The 20,260-nt window shown below is 40.9% G+C and overlaps 1 protein-coding gene across 3 annotated transcripts in view; it reads right to left on the bottom strand.

Moving 5' to 3' along the window:
• CUBN (cubilin) overlaps nucleotides 1-20,260 on the bottom strand; it is a 142,265-nt gene that overhangs the window by 86,085 nt on the left and 35,920 nt on the right. For all 3 annotated transcript variants that reach the window (XM_062633700.1, XM_062633698.1, XM_062633699.1), the window contains exons 23-28: nucleotides 20,066-20,252; nucleotides 17,525-17,685; nucleotides 16,814-16,995; nucleotides 16,049-16,205; nucleotides 13,492-13,679; nucleotides 266-425 (exon numbers count right to left, since the gene is read on the bottom strand). In XM_062633700.1, the coding sequence (XP_062489684.1) occupies nucleotides 266-425; nucleotides 13,492-13,679; nucleotides 16,049-16,205; nucleotides 16,814-16,995; nucleotides 17,525-17,685; nucleotides 20,066-20,252 (1,035 nt within the window). The remainder of the gene's footprint in view (nucleotides 1-265; nucleotides 426-13,491; nucleotides 13,680-16,048; nucleotides 16,206-16,813; nucleotides 16,996-17,524; nucleotides 17,686-20,065; nucleotides 20,253-20,260) is intronic.

The raw sequence follows: 20,260 nt of genomic DNA, 5'->3' as shown, positions 1-20,260 counted from the left end.
AGATGCCACTCATCCCTGTGCCTACTCCTGCAAATGAAAGTATATTTCACTTACAGCTTTCAGTCCCTGATGAGGTGATGTCAAAGGTGTGCATGTGCAGAAACATCCACTGGGAAAGTATGTCAGGAATTATGAGGAAATGCAATGTTTTTAGAGCTGTAATGGGCTACTTCTACTTAGATGGCATAGGGTAGCATAAGCTGTGACTCCATTAAACAGGGAAGAAGGAAACATACCTTTCCCAGAGGAAACCTGGCTAACTTACCATTAACATTCCACAGCATTTGGAACCCACTTCTAGCATTCAGTCCATCCGAATAAAACTCCACATGAAGGCTGGTCCCTGTAGTGCGCCCTGCCAGAGGAAGAGATTGTCCACAAAAAGTGCCTATCAGGTTGGATTGTAGATCAGGCCCATCATAGAGCTGAAATGAAGCAAAAAATATCTGAGTAAGTAAAGAGCAGCTCCCAATTCTAAATGTCTTGTACAGGATGTCAAATGAAAAACAGTGAGACTTCTCACACTGGCCACCTTTGCACAGCAATATGAGCTCTGGGGATCATGGAGAGATTTGTAGGAAATGATGAGCAAATATAATTGCAATATGTCTTTAAACCTGGCTGCACACTGTGTCCAGTAGGAAGGGTTTGCAGTTTCTGTTTTGGTGTGTATTGGGGGTTGTTGGGGAAGAAGATAAAGGGCAAATGGCAACGAACCGAAATAGAAAGAAAAAGAGGATGTCTGCCTGATTTGACCATGCACTGAGCCTGATAGTGCCTCCAAACCCCTTGGTGACAGCTCTGTTTCCCTCCATTTCTTTAAGACTGCACTCAGATGATTTCAGGACTGATTGAGCTTGTGATAGAGAAAACCAAGCAGTCAGCATCACCAGGGCCTCCCAGAGTGGTGACAAACTGAAACCCAAACCCAAAGTAAAGCCTCAAAAACCACAAGGCAAACTTCACATGTGTTTATTTATTATTTCATGACCTTATCCTGCTTTGGACTGAGCCCTGCGTTCTGAATTTTTGTACTTAGAAACACTTTGTTTGATCACCTAATCATAGTCTATGTGATGGTATTTTGACAGACAGTGTGTTGGCAGCCTGAAAATCTTTCTGTTCCCCAAATACAGGCAAGAAATCCCCCATCCCACTCTTAAAACATCACTGATCTAAAAAGCCCCAACAAAACAACAACAAGAAAACCCCCCAGATTGCTGAGGAAATATTCCTAACTACTAAGTATTCCTTAGTGTTCCTAATATATGACTTCTGAAGCTAGTAACATTCTCACATTTAAATTAAAACATTTAATACAGGCTTTTTAAGCCTCTTTACATTAGTTGTCTCAAAACTGGTTTAAAGGGCTTTTCAAATTCTAATTTTGTGACTTCGTCCAAATCAGTAAATCACACTGAATCCACATCAGTGTTCCTCACCAAATACCCCACTGCTCAGTGTCATTTTTCCAGGGTGTGGAGTACAATTTTTGCAAAGCTGGTAAAAATGAGACATTTTAGCTAAATTGCCTTTGACTTATAATATCAGACTTCTAGCTGTTGTAAAGTTAGAAGTTCTTTATTTATGTCGACTCCCGTTACTAGAGTTCTTAAAATTTAGTGAAACAGCAACCCTTGTGTCTTTTTTATCACTTTGCCACAGTTCATCCGACCTTCTGTCTCACAGATCACATCGTCCTAACACAAATTACCGGCACAAATGCTATGTCTGAACATTCTCATTGTGATTTTTTGGCATGCTTCCTTTCAGAATTTCAACAACAACTTTTTTTTTTTTGTTCTGAAGCCATCACCGTAAAGTTCTCTCCATAGAAAAGAATCAAAACTACAATCTCTAGAGAAACAGCTAAGGTTTATTTGTCTTTGCTCTCCATTCAAATCTGTTCTCCAAATATCTCTGGTTCCACTAAGAATTCTCTTACACTCAACACCCATAGCGTAGAAGTATGATATTACAGTAAATAATGATTAACCATGCTAGCTACTAATTTTTGCACATCTTTTCTAGCAGACCCACATATGGGAATGAGTAATTAAACTCTCATCTTTTCTGTTCGAGATCCTGGTCTTGCAGAACCTTCAGAAATCATCTTGTTGATCTAAGACATAGTTGGGGGCAAGAAATCTACACAAATGGTTTCAAATCCTCAAGCAGACAGTCTAGTTTGAATGTCTTTTCTGCATAAAAAAAATGAACTGAGTGTAGTTCAGCCAGAAGTTAGGGGCAAATTGCAGAAATATTTCATGATCTATTTTATGGCTGCTGACCATGAATCTTTAAGGTTTTCAATCCTCTAATACAACCAAAGGCTCAGAGCATGAGAAGTGTATTGGAACCTGAGAACTATCGCTCCTTTTGGTATGATTTCTCTGGGGGAAACCAGAAAAGCTTGAAAGTTTCTGATTACAGACACACTGTTGAGTTCTTGCAAAGCTCTGATCAGATGTATTTGATATCAGACATTAAATTGTCATAAAGAACAGATGTTAAGAAGTTGAACATCTACCTGTATTCTTTCCAAACGTAACGCTTGAAGGACCATCTGACAGACAGATCAGCTGATCCATGACCAATATTACAGTTATGACCTTCCTCCAAGCCAGGCTGAGAGCTTTACACATTCTTTCATGGCTTAAGTTCAGAAAAATTAAATCAAGTCAGATTCAATTAGATTTTTTAATAATACTTCCTTTGACAGCTTTGTGGTATATACTATTCATATTTCTGTGGCTTAAAGCCACGGAAACCTTACACCAGAAAAATATGAATGGTGAAGAATGACTCAATGTGGAGACCATGAATCTGTGCTCTGAATAGAAATATTTTTACTGTGTTAAGACTCATATTCAACGATCAGCCATTAGCTTTAGTGATGACAAATTAGAAACCATTCTAAAGAGCTATGGACTCAAAGAGCTATGACTGCAAATGTCACATTTCTATGTAATTTCCCCTTGAAACAGTCCGTCAGTTTTGCAAGACACAAAGAGTGGTTACTATGGCAATCCCTTCATGCGGCGCTGCCCCGTGGGTCTGGGTTCAGAGCAGAGCTTCGCAGGAAATTCGAGTGCCTGGCCAGCTGTAACTCATTGAGGGAGGCAGAACCATGACCACTAGAATTACTGCGGTGTTTTTCGAGCTGTCTTTCATTTCTAAATGAAGGGAGCAGCTGTGTGTTTTCACAGGGCATTCTGAACTTCTCAAACCACATTTTGCTCTCACACAAATTTGGGCAAGTGAAACTGAAGCTGAACACGGATCTCAAGAGACACAGTTTCTCTTCTGATCTCTGAGATAATGTTTCTTGTCTAAGTGCCTTTTTGTCATCTGTGCTATCCTAAACTGCTGCAAATCAAGGGAAGATTCTTCCCCAGGCTATATGAGGCAAGGTACTCCCTTGGACTGTGCAAGACAATTGAATTTTGGAACAATTTATTAGCCATTCCAGTCCCATAAGACTCTAAAAACGGAGGACTGGGCTCCCTCCCACCTCCTTATTGCGAAGAAAGCGCTTGCTCTCATTCTGCGTAGATATTTGTTTCGTAATTTATTTATTTGTTCAGACCTTTTGGCCTCCATCAGAAAATCCAAGGGCTTCGTAATCATTTTGGCAGACAATCTAACAGACAAACTATGCAAACAGCTGCAGCACATGATCAAATCCTTAGACTCCTCTCTAACTGAACCAATTACCCATCAGCATCCAGAGATCTCCTTTTCATGAGGCTGCAGCCCGGCACTGGGCCCAGGCAGGAATGTTGTACCATTCAGTTGAATTATTAGGCATGGGCTCAATAACTGTTACAAGAAACTCCTTATCAGGCTGCCTAGGAGCAAGCGTATAGGCTGACACAGAAGGTCAGAAGGGGAGGTACTATCTCTCTAAGGGATGAACCAAGCTGTGGGACTGCTCTGCAGCAAAGCGGCAGCTGAAGAACATCTGCTGTACATTGGAGTGTGGCTGAAACAGCAGGGCTAGCCAAGGCTGCAGCAAGGGCTCGCCTTGGGCAGCAATCCCAGAGGAGACACCATGGTCACCAGTATTACATTTTGGCTCTTCTGACTCTTCAGCCTGGAAATATGCCACTGACACCAGTAATGGTGCTCTGGAGGCCACAGCTTCTCACCTCTCTCCAGAGGAGAAAAGCAAAGCAGCATGACCTGTGCCACAGAGAAGCTCATTGCCAGAACTGGAGCAAGGGCTCAAGGACTGAGCATCTGGAAAATGGAGTTTCTGCTCTGTGGAAAGAAATCACTCTCAAACAAATGGGAGGAAAGAAACTTTGAATGTGTTCCATTTAGGCATACTTGAAACAGGGCCATTTTTCTAGCTGAGCACCTTGTCAAGCTTATTCTTTCTTGCAAAGTGAGAATGGCAGGAGCCTTCCAGGTAGTAGGACTCTATCTGTTCAGTTTTCCTGTCAGAAAACTGATTTTTTTTTTTTTTTAATTTTTTAAGGCAAGATTTCAATTTTCTGCTGGAGGACTTCATTTCAATGAAAATGCATGTTTTTTTCATCAGGAAAATTATTACAGAAAAAAACCCCACAGCCTAACCTGCTCTGGGAAGAAAGCTGCTTACATACATTAGTTAGGCATAACACATACACCAGATCCAGATGACCCCAGATGATGGGGTCTTCAAAGGCAAACTTTCAGTATAATATGGGAGGAACCTCCATTCTATAAATACTGACATTTCTCATTGTATTGTACCATGAACAAATCACTGTATAATTATGCATAATTATATCAATAATTGACTCAACTTGATACTTAAAACAAATTATTTGCAGTCTGAAAGCCTTTTTACAGGGACCAGCAGCAACAGGGACCAACCCAGCCCTGGGCCCTGTTTGCAAAACTCAGGAAGGGAGGTTGTGCCTGGATCGGTCTGGCATAGCTGTGAGTGTCCCACCCATTGCTGGAGCCTCTAGGACATCCTCGAAGAGCTGTTCTGACACACACAAGTACCTCTTTCCTCTAATGGAAAGTGGGAAACCTGATATGGGACTGTTTTGATTGATCTAAGCTCTAGAGGCAGTGATTACCAGTATCTGAGCAGCTCTTCCTGAACAGGTCAGTTTTTGGAAAGGAAATTTTTATGTCATTGCAACGAATATGTTACAAGAAAAAAAAATGAAGCAAAACCCAGACAATACAATCATCATCCAAATAACAGAATGCACTCCAAAGTGAGATCACCATTAATCATTACAGCAAGAATTAACACAAATAAAAATAAACCATTTCTAAGCAACACATTTCCTTCTAAAAGAACTAGAATGCAAGCTGAGAAACCTGCAGGTCTGTCAGCCAGAGGAAAAAAAAAACAACAAACAAACCAAAACTCCAGGATGTGGCACATTACACTAATTTAGCAGCACAGAGGCATAGTCTTCATAGAAACAAAAGCAGCTTAAGACTCTGACTGACTTACTCTCTGGAGCCTTGTTATGTCTGCACAAACAGGAGAATACAGTAAGATTATGTTTGTGCTTCTGTGATGAGAAGTATTTGCAATTGCCACTAGTAAAAGCCCTCCTTAAGAACTCAGCCTAAATAATGCTTTAATATGATTATTTAAATATGTTTATGCCCTAGATGACCTTTGATAAAACTTGCTCTGACCACCGTATGCAACTTTCTTGTCTCCACACAATTACATGCTTTCACTATGCAACCATTTTATTCTATAGTACAATGGAGCTTGATATCGTGCATCACTACACATAAGCGCACTAGTTAAGCGCACTGGTTAATCTCACTGGGATTTATCTAACATACAGAAACACATAAATGTCTAGCTCTAAAGAGCTGCATCTGAGTCTATGTTTTGGCTCATAACCTGAGCCTGAAATACTCAGAGCCCTTTGAAAGTTTCAAGCAATGTTAAATTCCACACTGGACCGCAGTGATATTTTTTTAAATTAATTTTTCATCTCATACATTACCATTCAGTACCTTCTCAAAGAAAACAAGAAGTTTTTAGAGACTGTAGTGACAAGACAAGGGGTAATGGGTTAAAACTTGAACAGGGGAAGTTTAGATTGGATATAAGGAAGAAGTTCTTTACTGTGAGGGTGGTGAGGCACTGGAATGGGTTGCCCAGGGAAGTTGTGAATGCTCCATCCCTGGCAGTGTTCAAGGCCAGGTTGGACAGAGCCTTGGGTGACATGGTTTAGTGTGAGGTGTCCCTGCCCATGGCTGGGGGGTTGGGACTAGATGATCTTAAGGTCCTTTCCAACCCTAACTATTCTATGATTCTATGATTCTAACTGCAGGCAAATCTGCTCATTGCTGTCTTTTTAGGAAAGGCTTATTTCTGCAAATGATATGAAAATAATAATTTTCTTTTGCAAGGCTCTGGGTTTATTATAACAATGTAAGAAATGCAGGGGTGTATCTTTGGGTGAAATCTTAAGATTGTTTTTAATATAGGAGGAGGGAACAACTGCTGGTTAAGAAAGGAATGCCTAGGAGACATCCACCTTGTTTGTCAAACTGAAGACCTGCACTCAAAACCTTATTTGTTGAGCATGATATTTTAAATCCTGAAGCCTGTACAAGGAGAGCACCTCCACCTAACTGCCATGTTGTCTGGATGAAGGTCTCAGACACCTGCAATGGGGCAGTCCTGGAGTCTCCTGCATGCATGCCAGACAGAGCAGGCTGAGTCGAAAGCAAGACAGTCCAGTGCAGGAGTGCGTCCAAAAAGCATGCTTTGCTAACCACTATGGGTGCTTTGACCTCAAATATGGCTACATAGCCTGGGGCAAACCCAGGCTGTGCCCAGCCTTTCTGTTCCTGACCCTGTGCCTCTCCTGAGCTGGAGGCAGAGGTTTTGTGTCAAGGCCAGCATCCAAATTGTCCCTGAATTGTCTCTCCTGCCTTGGCTGACCAAGGGGCTGCCTGGGGATCCACAGCTTTGTGGCAATGAGAGTACACCTGCCTTGTCACAAGGCTGTGGCTACTTTGTTAGAGTGCCTGCTTTCATCAACGCTTCAGAAACTCAGGTGGTTCCTTTGCAGTGAGAAGCCACTCGTGGTGAAGGGAGCAGGACTGCTTTTCAGCTTGGGACAATAATATTTCCAAACTTACTCTTTAGCAGAAGGCTGCTACTGCAGGAAAAGCTCCTTACAAAGAGACGGAGCTGTGCCTATGGACACAGCAGTCAGGTCAATGGAGAAGGTGCTCATGGTCTGAATAGGCCAGGGAGGTCTGAGCAGTTTGCAGTGCTGCTGACTTAGGTGCAGGGCTGAGTGCTGTTCCTCACATGCTTTGCCAGCCCAGATGAGATGAACTGCTGGAGCAAGCAACTCACACGGACACCACCAGGGGCCAGATAGGGCAGGATCTTCTCTGGGAATCCCCTCATGTGAAAGAATTTGCATCATACGTAACCATGGCAACTAAGGAGAGCTAAAGCTTGGTCTTGGCAAATGAAGATGGGAGAAAAGGGGAATATTCCTGCCTCCTAGGCTTTCAGAAAATCATGGGAACATGGGGAGAGGAAGGACAAGACCTTCCTTAAATTACATGTGGTTTTCTTTGAGTCATCTGGGAGCTTCCTTTTGATGAGGGGAAGCTTTGACCAATTCAGATTGAGTTTCTCCAGCCACCATGTAATTTTGTATTGTGATGCCTGGGCTGAATGGGATAAGCCACTTCATCACACAGACACGCTTTCCAGCAAAATTTGGAATACAGAGGAACAGAGGGGAGAAAAATCCAGCTGCAACTTAGATGAGTCCTTTCCCCAACAGGCGCCATTCACACTACCATCATATGGTACTATTTCACAGTCACTTCATTATACAGTGCTTTTTCCTGAAGGTACAGGCAAAGTCACATTGCTCTGAGCTGGCAGGGTGTGGAAAATGCTGAGTCCATGAAGGTCTGACTCATTTTGTGTGTGTAATAGCAAAGTCTGTGCTGCCTTCACTCGTGCTTCTTGTCATCTGAGGTTTATGTAGGCAACATGCAACCCTTCGTCACAGACAAATTTAGCTGTCTTGATGGGTAGGACTTGTTGTGTGCAATTGTAGGCCTGCTTTAAGTAAACTTTCAAACAGCAAAGCCAAAGTGTACTTTGATTCTGTCAATGCAGGCAATAGGGGAAACAAAAATCTGAGCCCTGAGCCAGTCTTGTCTAGCATGGGTAGCTTTTTGGACCAACACTCTTCTTCTAAGCATCCAGATGTGTCACTGAAAGCAGTGCAACAGCTAAGATTTCCTTGTGTACCAGTAGTGAAGCTGTCCACAGAAACCCAAGAACTGTCGCTTTTATCCTTACAGTCTTACACTGAATGACTTCTTTTGGAGGCCTAGAAAACCCTGAAGGAATTCAGGGAGAGGCTGGCATACTGCCAGCTTGCATGGTAATAGGTTAATGGATACGATTGCAGTCTGGCCGGCAGGCTGTAATTTGATGTCGGTGTGCAGAACCTGGATGGGTATATTTAATATATCATCTGCTTCCCCAGGGTGGTGGACTACCAGTGACGTTTTGTAAATCAGTGCACGGCCACAAGCAAAGTTATACTCTGTGCTTTGAGAATTCCTGCAGCAATTTCAAAAGACATACTCATAAATAATATGTAATAATGTTAATCTCCTAATATGGTTTAAGCATATTTACTAATTACAAGTACAAAAGGGAGTAAAACTAGAAGCAGGGTAAGCTATTTTTCCCTATGATCAGCTAATAAAAAAAGAGTGCAAGCAGCTGAGTGCAAGCAACAACTATCTAATGAAGTATTCCCAGATGGAGAAAAAGGATATTATGGCACATCCCTGGAATGCTACTGTAGTTTAAAAAGGGGAAAAAAAAAAAAAGACATATCCTGTTACCACCAAAAGGAAATTAAACAGTTCTCAGGAGCAGATGCCATATTAATCACTGTACTCATATGATAATATTCCACGTATATGAGTGCAATAGTATTTTAACCACTCTGAACCTTATTGCTGAAAGAGTCTGGACTGCTTAAGTACACTGGCAGTAAGCAAGCAAGGAAGTGCTTTATTCCAAAGAGGAACTCAATCTTGCCCTGCAGCAGAAGGGAGGCTACTGTTGTTATCAGGCAGTTGTTTGCCCCCATAAGATGTTCTTTTGCATGAACCTAATGATAATTCTGTCCTTGTCACTAGATTAATGTGCTGCCCAGACAGAAGGGGTGAGACTCAGAGAGCTCTAAAACTTATCTTGCTGTGTGACACAAGTTTACTATCTGCTTATCAGGCTGGTGGCGTCTTGCAAAAGGCTGGCCAAGGTCTTCCTTATTAAAAGCAGATGCTTCTTCCTTCTATTTATTAAAAGCAGAAGCTAAACAGACTGGACTTCAAGGGCCAGCTGAACTTTGTGAGCAGAAGAACATAGAGGGAGATTGTCACTGAAGGACAGAAAGATTTAGTGGGTTTCAAATTATATTTCTCTTGGATATGAAAGGAGTAAATTCCAGTCCTACTGCAGGATTCTGATCTTCAGGGCAATAACGTGACATTTTTACTTATAAAAAAGCTTTGCCTCTGTGGAGATTATATTCTATCATACTAAATAAGAAGCTAATTCATCATTGAAGATGGGGAGTTAAATATATGCATGTTCAGCTAACAACCTGGTGAATGTAGAGGAAGGAATGACATTTTTATGTTATTGTCTGCAATATCTCACTTGCTACAGCCTGATGACTCCTCTAGAAAGGCTAATGTTAGGTTATTAAGCCAAGACACGGCACACAATATGGAGACCATCCAATCTAATTACAGTTAGTGCCGCATCACTGGGAAACAGTCTGCTATTTGGTATGCCTTGTATTATATCATTGCCACTTCTGTATGTCTTTATCAGAAGCAATTCATCTCATATTCTTGAAACTTTGCTGTAAAACTCCTTCCAAAATGTCACACATCCTGTGAGCATTACTAGCAATGAGACAACGTCTTCTGACAGGCCATGAAACACTGTATGCTGCTCATTTGTTGAGAAAATGCTCATAGGAGATTCATGCTGGAGACTGACATTATAAAAAACTCAGTTTTGCCTCCCTCCCACACTGCCCCTTCTCAGTTCCTGGCATTTATGCACAGGGGAAGAAAATTGCCACCAAGTCAGAACAAAAGGGCATTTTCCTTCCTACCTGACACAGGTATAAACAGTTGTACATGCTGAAGCAGTAGAGATGCCTGCCCTGCCCAGGTCAGATTGAGTCACAGCAACTCAAGGCTCTCTGCAGAGAGGGAATGCTGTTCACCATGAGTAATACGAGGCAGCTGCTACAAACAGCAGTCTGGCTCACAAGAAGCTTCCCATGATCAAAGCACAAAAGGAAATAGGTAGCACAATGCATAGCTGACTTCTCATTGTACAGCTGTGACTGCATTTCAGTCTGGGGCAGCCACTCACTGTACTGGCATTTACTTGCACTCTTCAGACATCTGACTTTTTTCTTGTCCTACAGTTACTTGCTCTAAGTGATGATAATATCTTTGATAACTGACAACCACTAGGAATACTTGTGTGTAGAAAAAGGTTTTGGTTCTGTCACTATTCTACATGTTTAATTTCTGACTTAATTTCTCTGGACCAAGCCAGGGAGCAAATAGCAAATTAATATATTCTGTGTATATCAGACTGATTAGTCATGAGACAAAATGCTGCTCTTGAATACTACATGTGTTCTTGGGTCAGAAGTATAAGTAAGTCACAATTAAACTCAAAGCTGAAGAACAAGCCTTTTTCCAGTATGGAGACTGGGACCAAACCCTGCGAGACCAGCAGGCGAAGACCAGCAGGATTTAGGAATGCAGCTTGCCCAGTCTAGCTGACCCCACCAAGCACCATGATTTTCTCCTCCATAATTCAGAAAGACCTCAAAAAAATCAGAGCTCTAGTTTGAGACATTTGCAACATCATAATAGTATGTCTACATGCATTAAATCTGTTTCTCCTACTTTGTCTTTTGGTTTGTTTTTCTTTCCAACTGCCCTACCCTGCTCAGACACATCAGCTCTGTGTCATGACACCCCTGCAACATTTAATCTCCATCACATACCACTTTCCCTTACTCCCTCTACCACCACAACTGTGATAATCACCTTATCCCACCTAACAGCTAACTCATGTCCTTCCCATCCCCAGCCTTCCAGCAAGTAGCAGCAAACATTGTCACCAAGCCTGCCATCTGCTAGCTGCCATGGAGCACCTCAGGCTGCTACTGTCAGGGCTGTCACAGAGCTAAGGAGACAAGTAGAGTGTTGCTGCCTGCTGCAACAGGCTGAGGTGGGAGAGCTGCTGCCATCAAACCCAGAAGGGGCACCTAAAAGCCCCTAGGGAAAAAGAGAACCCAATCAGCACCAGTGCCCACTCTGGTTTGTGAGTGCAGATACATGGAAACTGCCTGAGCAGCAGCTTCCCATTTCTTCCAAGAAGGGCTCTGGCACATGGTCCACTCACCACCCACTTGGACTGCAGTGAACAGGATTATACCTCTGTTTTCCCAGTGTTAGTCAGGGAATCAGAGCTTTCCCCTTTTAGGCCTCTTTGCAATAAAAGAATCTCAAAACTAGCATGTGGCACAAATTAAATTTACCTTAGCTGAAGAGCTATAAGCTGGTTTGGGTGTTTTCTTTATTAACCTTTTTTCCAGTTTGCAGTGGTGTCAGTCTCCACATAGATTTCAGACAGACAAGTCCAAGTATCTGCAGTCTGCTTAGAAAGTGAACTGCACACTTGTTCCAGCTGATTCCCCCTTTCCCCTACACCACAGAACACTCAGATCCTTGCCAACATGCTCCCCTTTCGCAAGACACAGGGTGCAAGCAAACACTATTCAATTCCCTGGCTGGTTCAACCTTGTTCTCTTTTTTACACTATGGCACATATTTGTGCAGCATGCAACAACCAAATGAGAACATCTTTTCCAAGTGGTATTTCTTATTGGTATTTGGAGAAACATTTGTAAGTAATGTCACATGAATTGCAAATTAAAGCCTCCTTAACACACTTCCATGACTGTTTTTTTCGCATTTTCCTCTTTATATCCTCTTTGAGCCTGTATTTTCTTTGACTGGAAGCACTGAAAAATTAAAACAAAGAGTGCAAGTACTTTTGTGCTCCCTGTCTCCTCACTCCCTCTGATACGTTTTATTTCCATCCTTTTAAATGCTTTGGATGAGGTCTTGCCTCTGGCACTATTCCTTCAGCCTTGACTTATGTCTAGAATAGCGTCTTCTGGCAAGCCTCTTGCTCCTCACTGGCTGGCTACTGTGTGCAGGGCTCCTGCTTTTCATGGATCAAGAGCTTAGGCATCTTGAGACTAGCACTGGCCTCTCCACTTGGCTCCAGTGTTTCCTTTTCAGTCTCCTCAGAGAAATGAACGAGGGTTTAATAGTTTTCGACACAGTACTCCCTTGTTTATTTTCTTCACAAGTCTATTCTTTTTTTTCCATTCCTGACCACAAAAAGAAGAAAGCGGGAAGAACACCACTTTTGCCAGTTTATTACCAATTTGTGAAGTCTGGCATAGTAAGGAGGTAGAGGGAGCAAGGGAAGACATCTAGAGGGAAAAGAATAGCCCTTCACCAGCCCTTCACCAGCAGGTTGGTGGACCTTCTGCAAGACCCCAGTATAAGGAAGCGTCCCCAGAAATGTAGGCATAATTCCTTAGCCCTCTCTTTGGCTGTAAGTAGTCTTCTCTAACATTTCTCTAAGTATCAAATCCTCTTGTGCAAAACCTAAGTAGAGCACAGGGGCTAAGTGCTGCCATCCTGTACAAGGGTGAGATTTGAAGGATGGATTAGTTCAGCAAAACAGCAAATTTGTGGACAGGAGATTATAATCTTCAGTACAGTAGTGATCATAGATACACTCTACTTTCCGCAGTACAAAGTACAAAACTGAGAGAAAATATCTTTTCAGTTGCCCTAGAAATAAAGTTTTTGAGGAAATGAGAATAAAGGGTATTTGGCTAATTTTTTTTCATTCTGTTTGTGGGTAAATGTAATTTCTTTCAGTTCCTTTAAAGAAGCAGATAAATTATGAAAGGAAAATACGAACATGAGTCAAAGCAACCCTCCCTTTAAAAATGCAGAAATAACACATTTTAAAGTTTTTAAACATTCCCCACTCCTTCTCAGATAAAAACAAGAGAAAAATACTTGAGTTCATTGCTTTTTTGCAATCCATTTACTAATCTCAGGATTTCTTCTTCTTTACATGAAAGTGTCATGACATCTCACTTCACCCAGAAAACCCAGTGCATCTAACCTATGGTGGTAGCTAGATTCTCTGTAGCAAATCTAGGCACCTGCAAAGTGATTCATCCTCCCTGTTGCAGACTTGTCTTAAGGCAGGATGAAGTGCTCTCTGGCAATGCTTCACACACTACTGATTGATTGCAGAGGAAATAGTTTGGATTTAACACTTGAGATTTAATGGCCAAATTTAGGTAAGATAATGCATACCTTTAAGAAGTCACGGTCACAATCAGATCCATCTTCCAAATCAAAGGCTATAAAACTATAGTTGAGTGTGTTCCCCTTTGTAGTTTGGATAGTCCAGCTGCAGTGCTCATTTAATGGGTAGTTATTTGGATAATTTAAACTTTCCAATATGCCATGGCTACGATTAACAGTCAGTACATTCTGGCAAACTGAAAAAGAAGTGATAACAAATTGTGTTTGTGCTGTGCTTACTAACCCAGTACCTCAAAAAAATTACCAATTGGACTTACTGATAGCATCGCTAAATGAGAAATATTTTTATTCACAGATTAGAGAAGAGAAATCATGAAGAAAGAGAATGGTGACCTATTGAAGAACGTATGCATATGATGCAACCAAAATCCAGGCTTTCCAAACATGAATCCTTCAGCTCTATGATGTCCTTCTTTTATGACACTTGCAGATTCACCAGTTTGGGAAGGGTGCTCAACAAAGACTGACTAATGGATTAAAGTGGTTTATTTCAGCAAACTGGGAAAAAAATTATAATGCCTGGTTAAAGCAACAAATTGAAAGTATGCTACTTGTATTGGATTTTTTAGCTTCAAGAACTGGAACCAATGATTAAATTCATTAAAAAAAGAGCCATGATTTTCTTTGTGAGTCATCCAATAGTATCCTAATATAAGAACTGGATGATCACCTGGAGTAAAAAGAAACTAAACTAGATAAAGAATGAAATTGCATTAGGTCAGTGAGTCTCATTTTCCTGTACCCATCTTTCAGAGAAAATACTGATGTGGGCAGTCCCTCATCTGGAGACAGCATACAGCAAATATCAGGAGCAGACCTATAATGCACAGAGAAGAAGTTGGCAGGAAGTGGGAAGTAAGACTTGCTGTTTGCTCTGTACAGCCAAGCTGCATTGTTTGAACAGCAGAGATAGCTGAGATGAGCTTGCAAAACGCTTCTACTGTCTGTCACTAGGGACAATACTCCTACCTCCTGCAAAGTTTTTGATTCTTTCTAAATTATTTAGAAAGCAGCAAGGTCTGTGTCCTTAGGACTTCAAAATGCTCAGGATACAGCTGAAGGTCAGGGTCAGGTGGAGTGGAGCTTGTCTGCAAAGCTACACTGAAGTATACAACTGTTTGAAAGGACAGGATGAAGAGCACAAAAGGGATTTTGAAGAATGCAAGATGGGTAAAAGCTGCTACCCCCTGCCATCAGGATTTATTAGAAACATTATCAGACACAATGGTGCCTTTGAATGTTAACCTGATTTCGTGTTTTCGTTTGCAGTGATTTTCAGTTCATCATTACATTTCTTTCATGTACACATAAATGCATCTGGCATATAAGCATCCTTATTTTAGACCACTACTTCCTATATAATCTTAACTTTCCCGTAAGACACTGAAAGCTTTCTCTGACACATCTTCAGGAATTAAATATGAATGTAAAATGTAGCTCACATTATCAGATAGCTCAAGTTCTACATCTGAGTGCTTTGAAAGTGCTCTTTCTATTTAACTAATGGAAGGGGGAGAACCCTTTTCTAACAGATCTGTTTGACTTTGCTGTATGAAAAGTACATGGTAGATGAAACTGTAATATCTTTAAGAAATGAGGGAGCCAAAGCTCCATTAGCTCTTCTAATTATTATATGTGCCATGTGTGGATGAATAGCTTTGGGTTTTTCATAATCTTTTTACTATTGTCCAAAACTAGGACAACTCAACGTCAATGAACCTGCAGCAATGCCTATCACTTGGGCATGTCATAATTAGGGTATGCAAAAATGCTTGTAAATCATTTTGTATGTAGTGAAGTTCCATATGTTTCTACATACATTTAAGCATATATGCTAGAGAGTATAAACAGAAAAGTAAACACTGGGATGATATTCAAGCTTATGAGTGAGAACAAAATAGCTTTAATTTTTCATGTATCTTCTTGAATTTTTCTCCAAATGCTATTATTCTGATACTTCTGGGGTAGAAATATTTAACAAAAAAAATGTTTGCAAGAAAAATGTAACCCTTACCATAAAATATAAAAAAAAAATAAACTTTTTGAAGTGTTCCAGGTAGGCTAAATGATCCCAAGCACCCACAATGATCTAGGATGACTCAGGGTAACTCATGTGTCCTTTGCCATCCTACCTCACAGGCAGCTAGAAGGGCAGAGAAACTTGTTCTATCTGCTTTCTCTGTTAAAAAGTCAGGAGGCTGGGTGGGCAGAAGAGCTAGAGCAGTCCAGTCTACTATGTTATGGACTTCTAGTACTTGTTACTCTGAGTAAATCTGGAGTGGCAAGTGCTACTGGTGCAGGTAATAGAAGTAGAGCCACCTCACCAGCTTTCTATCAGGGAGGAGATAATCTCCATCACAGGTAAATGGGCAGATAGTTTTTAGCTCTCTGTTCTGTGACTGCAGCAGACAAGAAAATCTGGGTCAATAATATGCTCTATGCATTGTCCCCTGCTCATAAATAGGCAGCAACATGGGCTGCAAGAAGCAGTTTCAGGAACAAGCTGAACTGTAGAAACAGGTTCTTCGCACCTTCTTTTACTTACCTTGTTTGTATGTGGCTAAAAAACCTCCACCTTGCAGACTGCTATCTGTCCTTAGTTTTACATACACGTTCTCTCCACTGGAACGGATGAGTTGTGGTATCTGACTCCCACAGAATTTACCTAGCTGTCTAGCATTACTGCTGTTGCCATCATACACCTAAAGCAACAACAAAAAGAGAATTTAATAAAGCTGACAGCATTACAAACACAAGTAATTTCCCCCTGACAAATGTCTGCTGAGTGCATTGTTACACTGTATAGCAGAGGCTGAATTCTATTTCTGCTCAGAGGAAGCCTGACAGGTGTTTCAGAAACAAGCAGATCAGTAGAAAAACAGGAAACCAGTAGCCAAATAGTGGTAGATTTTTAGGGGCTTATCCACCAAAAGGGGTAAACTGCAGTCCATTTCAAATCTATTAAAAATATTCAAATTATTTATGCAACAATTCAGATATGAAATTTGGGATTAACAATAGGGTTACTGACACTGTTGTGCTTTTTTCCTTGTAATTTAGCAAGACAGCATGCTAGGGCCTTGGCCCAAAACACAGGAAATTTAAAATATATAGGCAGATTCTTGTTTCAGTGGCCTTTTCTATCTGGACATAAACTCTTTTCTTACCAGCAGCTACACAGACACTGCTGCCTTACCTCTTACTGTTCTCACCACATATACATCATTTTGTATGTGGTGAAGTTCCATATCTTCCTACATGCTTTTAACCGTATATGCATTTATGGAGCCAATTGTCACAAGGTACATACCGCAAGGTAATCAAAGTCACACTGTGGGTGATGCTCTAGATGGAACTGTTCAAACTGGATTTCGAATGGGGTTCCCCGGTTTCCTCTGAGCAACCAGTAGCACTCTGAATTGTGGTAATACGGCATAGGGTAGTTGGGAGACATCAAGATACCAGAGGCTGTTATCAAAGTTCCACCACAACCTGGAAATGGCAAAGAAACCAAATCAACCTTAAACACCTAGAAAAGCAGAGGATCAGACATGTTGTGCAAGAGTCACGCTACTGATCTCCTTCACATGCCCTGAACATCTTCAGTGATGCTTCCAAAAGGTGCATCTAGCCAATGGTGTTTTGAGCAGAAGACAGCACATAGCACCTAGAAATATTAACTATCTAATTTGAAGAGTGCTCCTGATACATAGTTTATCTTCAAATAGAAACCTCTCCAATAAATTCTTGGTTACTGCTCTCTTAAACATACAAGAACATTGATGGTACACTATATCTAGGGAATAGTATATCTTTCCCTGTGGAGAAAAAGAAAGCCTAAGGATCAAGAAAGTTGTATCCTTGATCTTAACATGACTATACTTTGCTATGCAATTAGCAGATAGATTTTAGAAGATGGGAAGCAGAAAAGATGTGGGGGGAAACGTGAGAAATTAAATACATATGTGGGATCAAAAATGAGATGTGTAAAATGATTTTATATTTGATGTGGTCTTTTTACCTGATGATGTACCGTCCCACTCTGCTGAAAATCCCCTTCTTGTGCCAAATCTGTCACTTACAAACTTTATCCACAGCTTGTTACTATGAGAGATTATAAGAGGAGGCAGGTCTGTGCTACAGTATCTTCCAAGAGAAGGAGAAGTTTCATAGCCTCCATCTCTAGAATGGTAGAGAAGAAATAACTTTCAAAGAGGGAAACCATGAGAAATGTTAACAAATCAAAAATCTTGGGATTCTTTCAGGCCCGGGAAAGACCAATCATTGCTCTTCATCTTCCACAAAAATACAGCTACCAAATACTGGATGAGCCCTGCTACTCACAGTAAGAAGTCCCACTGCAAGCACCTACTTGCTGGATACGTCCACCCTCTCATCTCAGCAGCCTGTCCAGAGTCTGTCAATATAATGACGGACTCAAGAAGTGTCTCAAGTAGACTTGATGCTGCAGAGGCAGGACTTCCTCTATATTCTATGAGGTAACAGTCATTAGTGTAACCAAAGTTAATCTTCTAATTTGAATAAATAAGACTTTGCTCACTTCTCACTGTTTAGTCTGTCATGAAATCAGATGACCTGACATATTAAAAAAATGCTTATTTGCCACCACACAAATAGGAACCCCTTTCTCAGAACTGACATGATGCATGTTTTAAATACTTTCTTAGCGTTCAAAATTGTTTCTACAACCACTCATTTCCAATTTTTAAATGAAGTAATATTCCCTAGTACTATAATGAGGATGCACATCTAATGTTCTGGTTTGCTACATGTCTCATGGGATTAAAAAAGATGATGACAACCTGATTATCAGTTGCTTTGACAAGATCATAGAATGCTTACAGTTGGAAGAGACCTTAAAGCTCATCCAGTTCAATCCTTTGCCATGGGCAGGGACACCTTCCACTAGACCAGGTTGCTCAAAGCCCCATTCAACCTGGCCTTGAACACTGCCAGGGATGGGGCAGCCACAGCTTCCTTGGGCAGCCTGTGCCAGTGCCTCACAACCCTCACAGTAAAGAACTTTTTGAAGCTTATCTTTAAGTACTTTCATATTATAAATACCATACAGTCATAGGACAATAATAAACACATTTATATGTTTATATGAGAGTGATCTTGATATAATGCTTTTTAAGTGGACAGAAATACTTGCAATTACTTTTTCGCACGTTTATACCTGGTTTTGAGAGAAATTTCTATTTAGACCTTGCCACTCTGATTTCTTGTCATCCTTTCTGCTTAAACTGCTTGAAAGTGTCTCAGGTTACTGGCAGTTGAAGATCTGTGCCAGAACCTCCCCAGCTTGCATCTCGGCCTCTGCAGCTCCGGTCAGATGAACAGTTTTCTTAGTTAACTGAATGCAATTTATCAGAGGACACCTCAGGACAAGAAACCAGAGTGGCACTTCACCTAAGACTTATCTAGCTGCTCCATTCAACAGGACCAGATTTGATGAGACATTCTGAAAACCCAGTTAGGGTAGAAGCCACGTGCAAGGTTGCACGTAGCAATGTTCTGGCCATGTCTTAAAAACCTGTTTAATGCTGCTGTGCTCTTCACACTGAAAACAGCACTAGATTAATGCAATAAATGAATATTTTCAGTTCTTGAGGTGAAAAAGATAAAAGAACCCCAAGCCTGTTATAATTAAGGTATTAACTGTTAGAATAAAGTTAGATTAAATTTAATCTCAGATTATTATTTTAAAATTAAAAAACACTTTACTTAGAAAATACTGAAAAAGCTTTTCAGTTTTTCATAACTTTCTCCAGTTTGCATGTACAGCTGAAAACAATCTACTCTAATTTAAGAGGAATTCAGCAGGAATCCAGAATCTCAATACTGCAAGTTCTGCAAGCAGCTTTTTGTTTGCTTCTAAAAAATAAAACACTGTTTACCGAAGAATAACTCGTATAGAATATCTGGTATAATATTCAGAATAAGTTTTATTGTGGTGCTTTACAAGGCTGTGGAAACTCATGGCATGCACAGAGTGAAAAAACACACTGGCATTCTGCAGACATGGTTCCTTTAGAGAACTGGCTTATGAGGACGAAAATGGGTGCGCAGACACTGCCAAGATCTGTTCCCTGATCTTCCCAGGCGCAGAGGTGACCTGAGAAGTTAGTAGTTTCCAGGGTCCTCCTTTCTACCTTTTTTAAAAATGGATGCAATGTTTCCACTTCTCCAGTCACCAGGGATTTCACCTGCCTGCCATGACTTTTCAAATATCATGGAGAACATGTCACAAAACAGGCAATAAAACATTATTTCTCCACTAAGGAAACCAACCAGATGCAGTACATGGGAACACAGTACACATATTCTGCTTGCTCTGAGAACTGGAATTTAAACAGTGGAAAAGCCAACAGAGGAACAGAATGAGAGGAGGAAAAGGTAGCCTTGAAGGTTCCCTGTTCTTTTGCCACACTGACAGCACAGGTCTATACTTAAAAATTAGCTTCTGAGCATTCCTAAGTGGATTTGGACAACTTCCAAGGTTACTGATAATAAGGACAAAATAAATAATTAGGCTTGCCTGATTTCTACATAATCTTGTGTACAGCGCTTATTCCCTTCCAAGGTGAAGTCGGTGAAGTTCAGAACAATCTGTCTGTTTATTTCCACGGTGATGGTGTATATACACTCTGTCTGGACAGGGTAGTTATTGGGATAGTTTGGAGATGTTAGCACACCAGTTTCAGTACTGTAGTTGTGTGAGCACACTTTGAAA

Source organism: Pezoporus occidentalis, unplaced genomic scaffold, assembly GCF_034315485.1.
Source record: "Pezoporus occidentalis ecotype Australia unplaced genomic scaffold, CSIRO_AGI_Poc_V1 ctg40, whole genome shotgun sequence".
NCBI lineage: Eukaryota > Metazoa > Chordata > Aves > Psittaciformes > Psittacidae > Pezoporus > Pezoporus occidentalis.
This window is presented reverse-complemented; position numbering and strand designations above follow the sequence as displayed.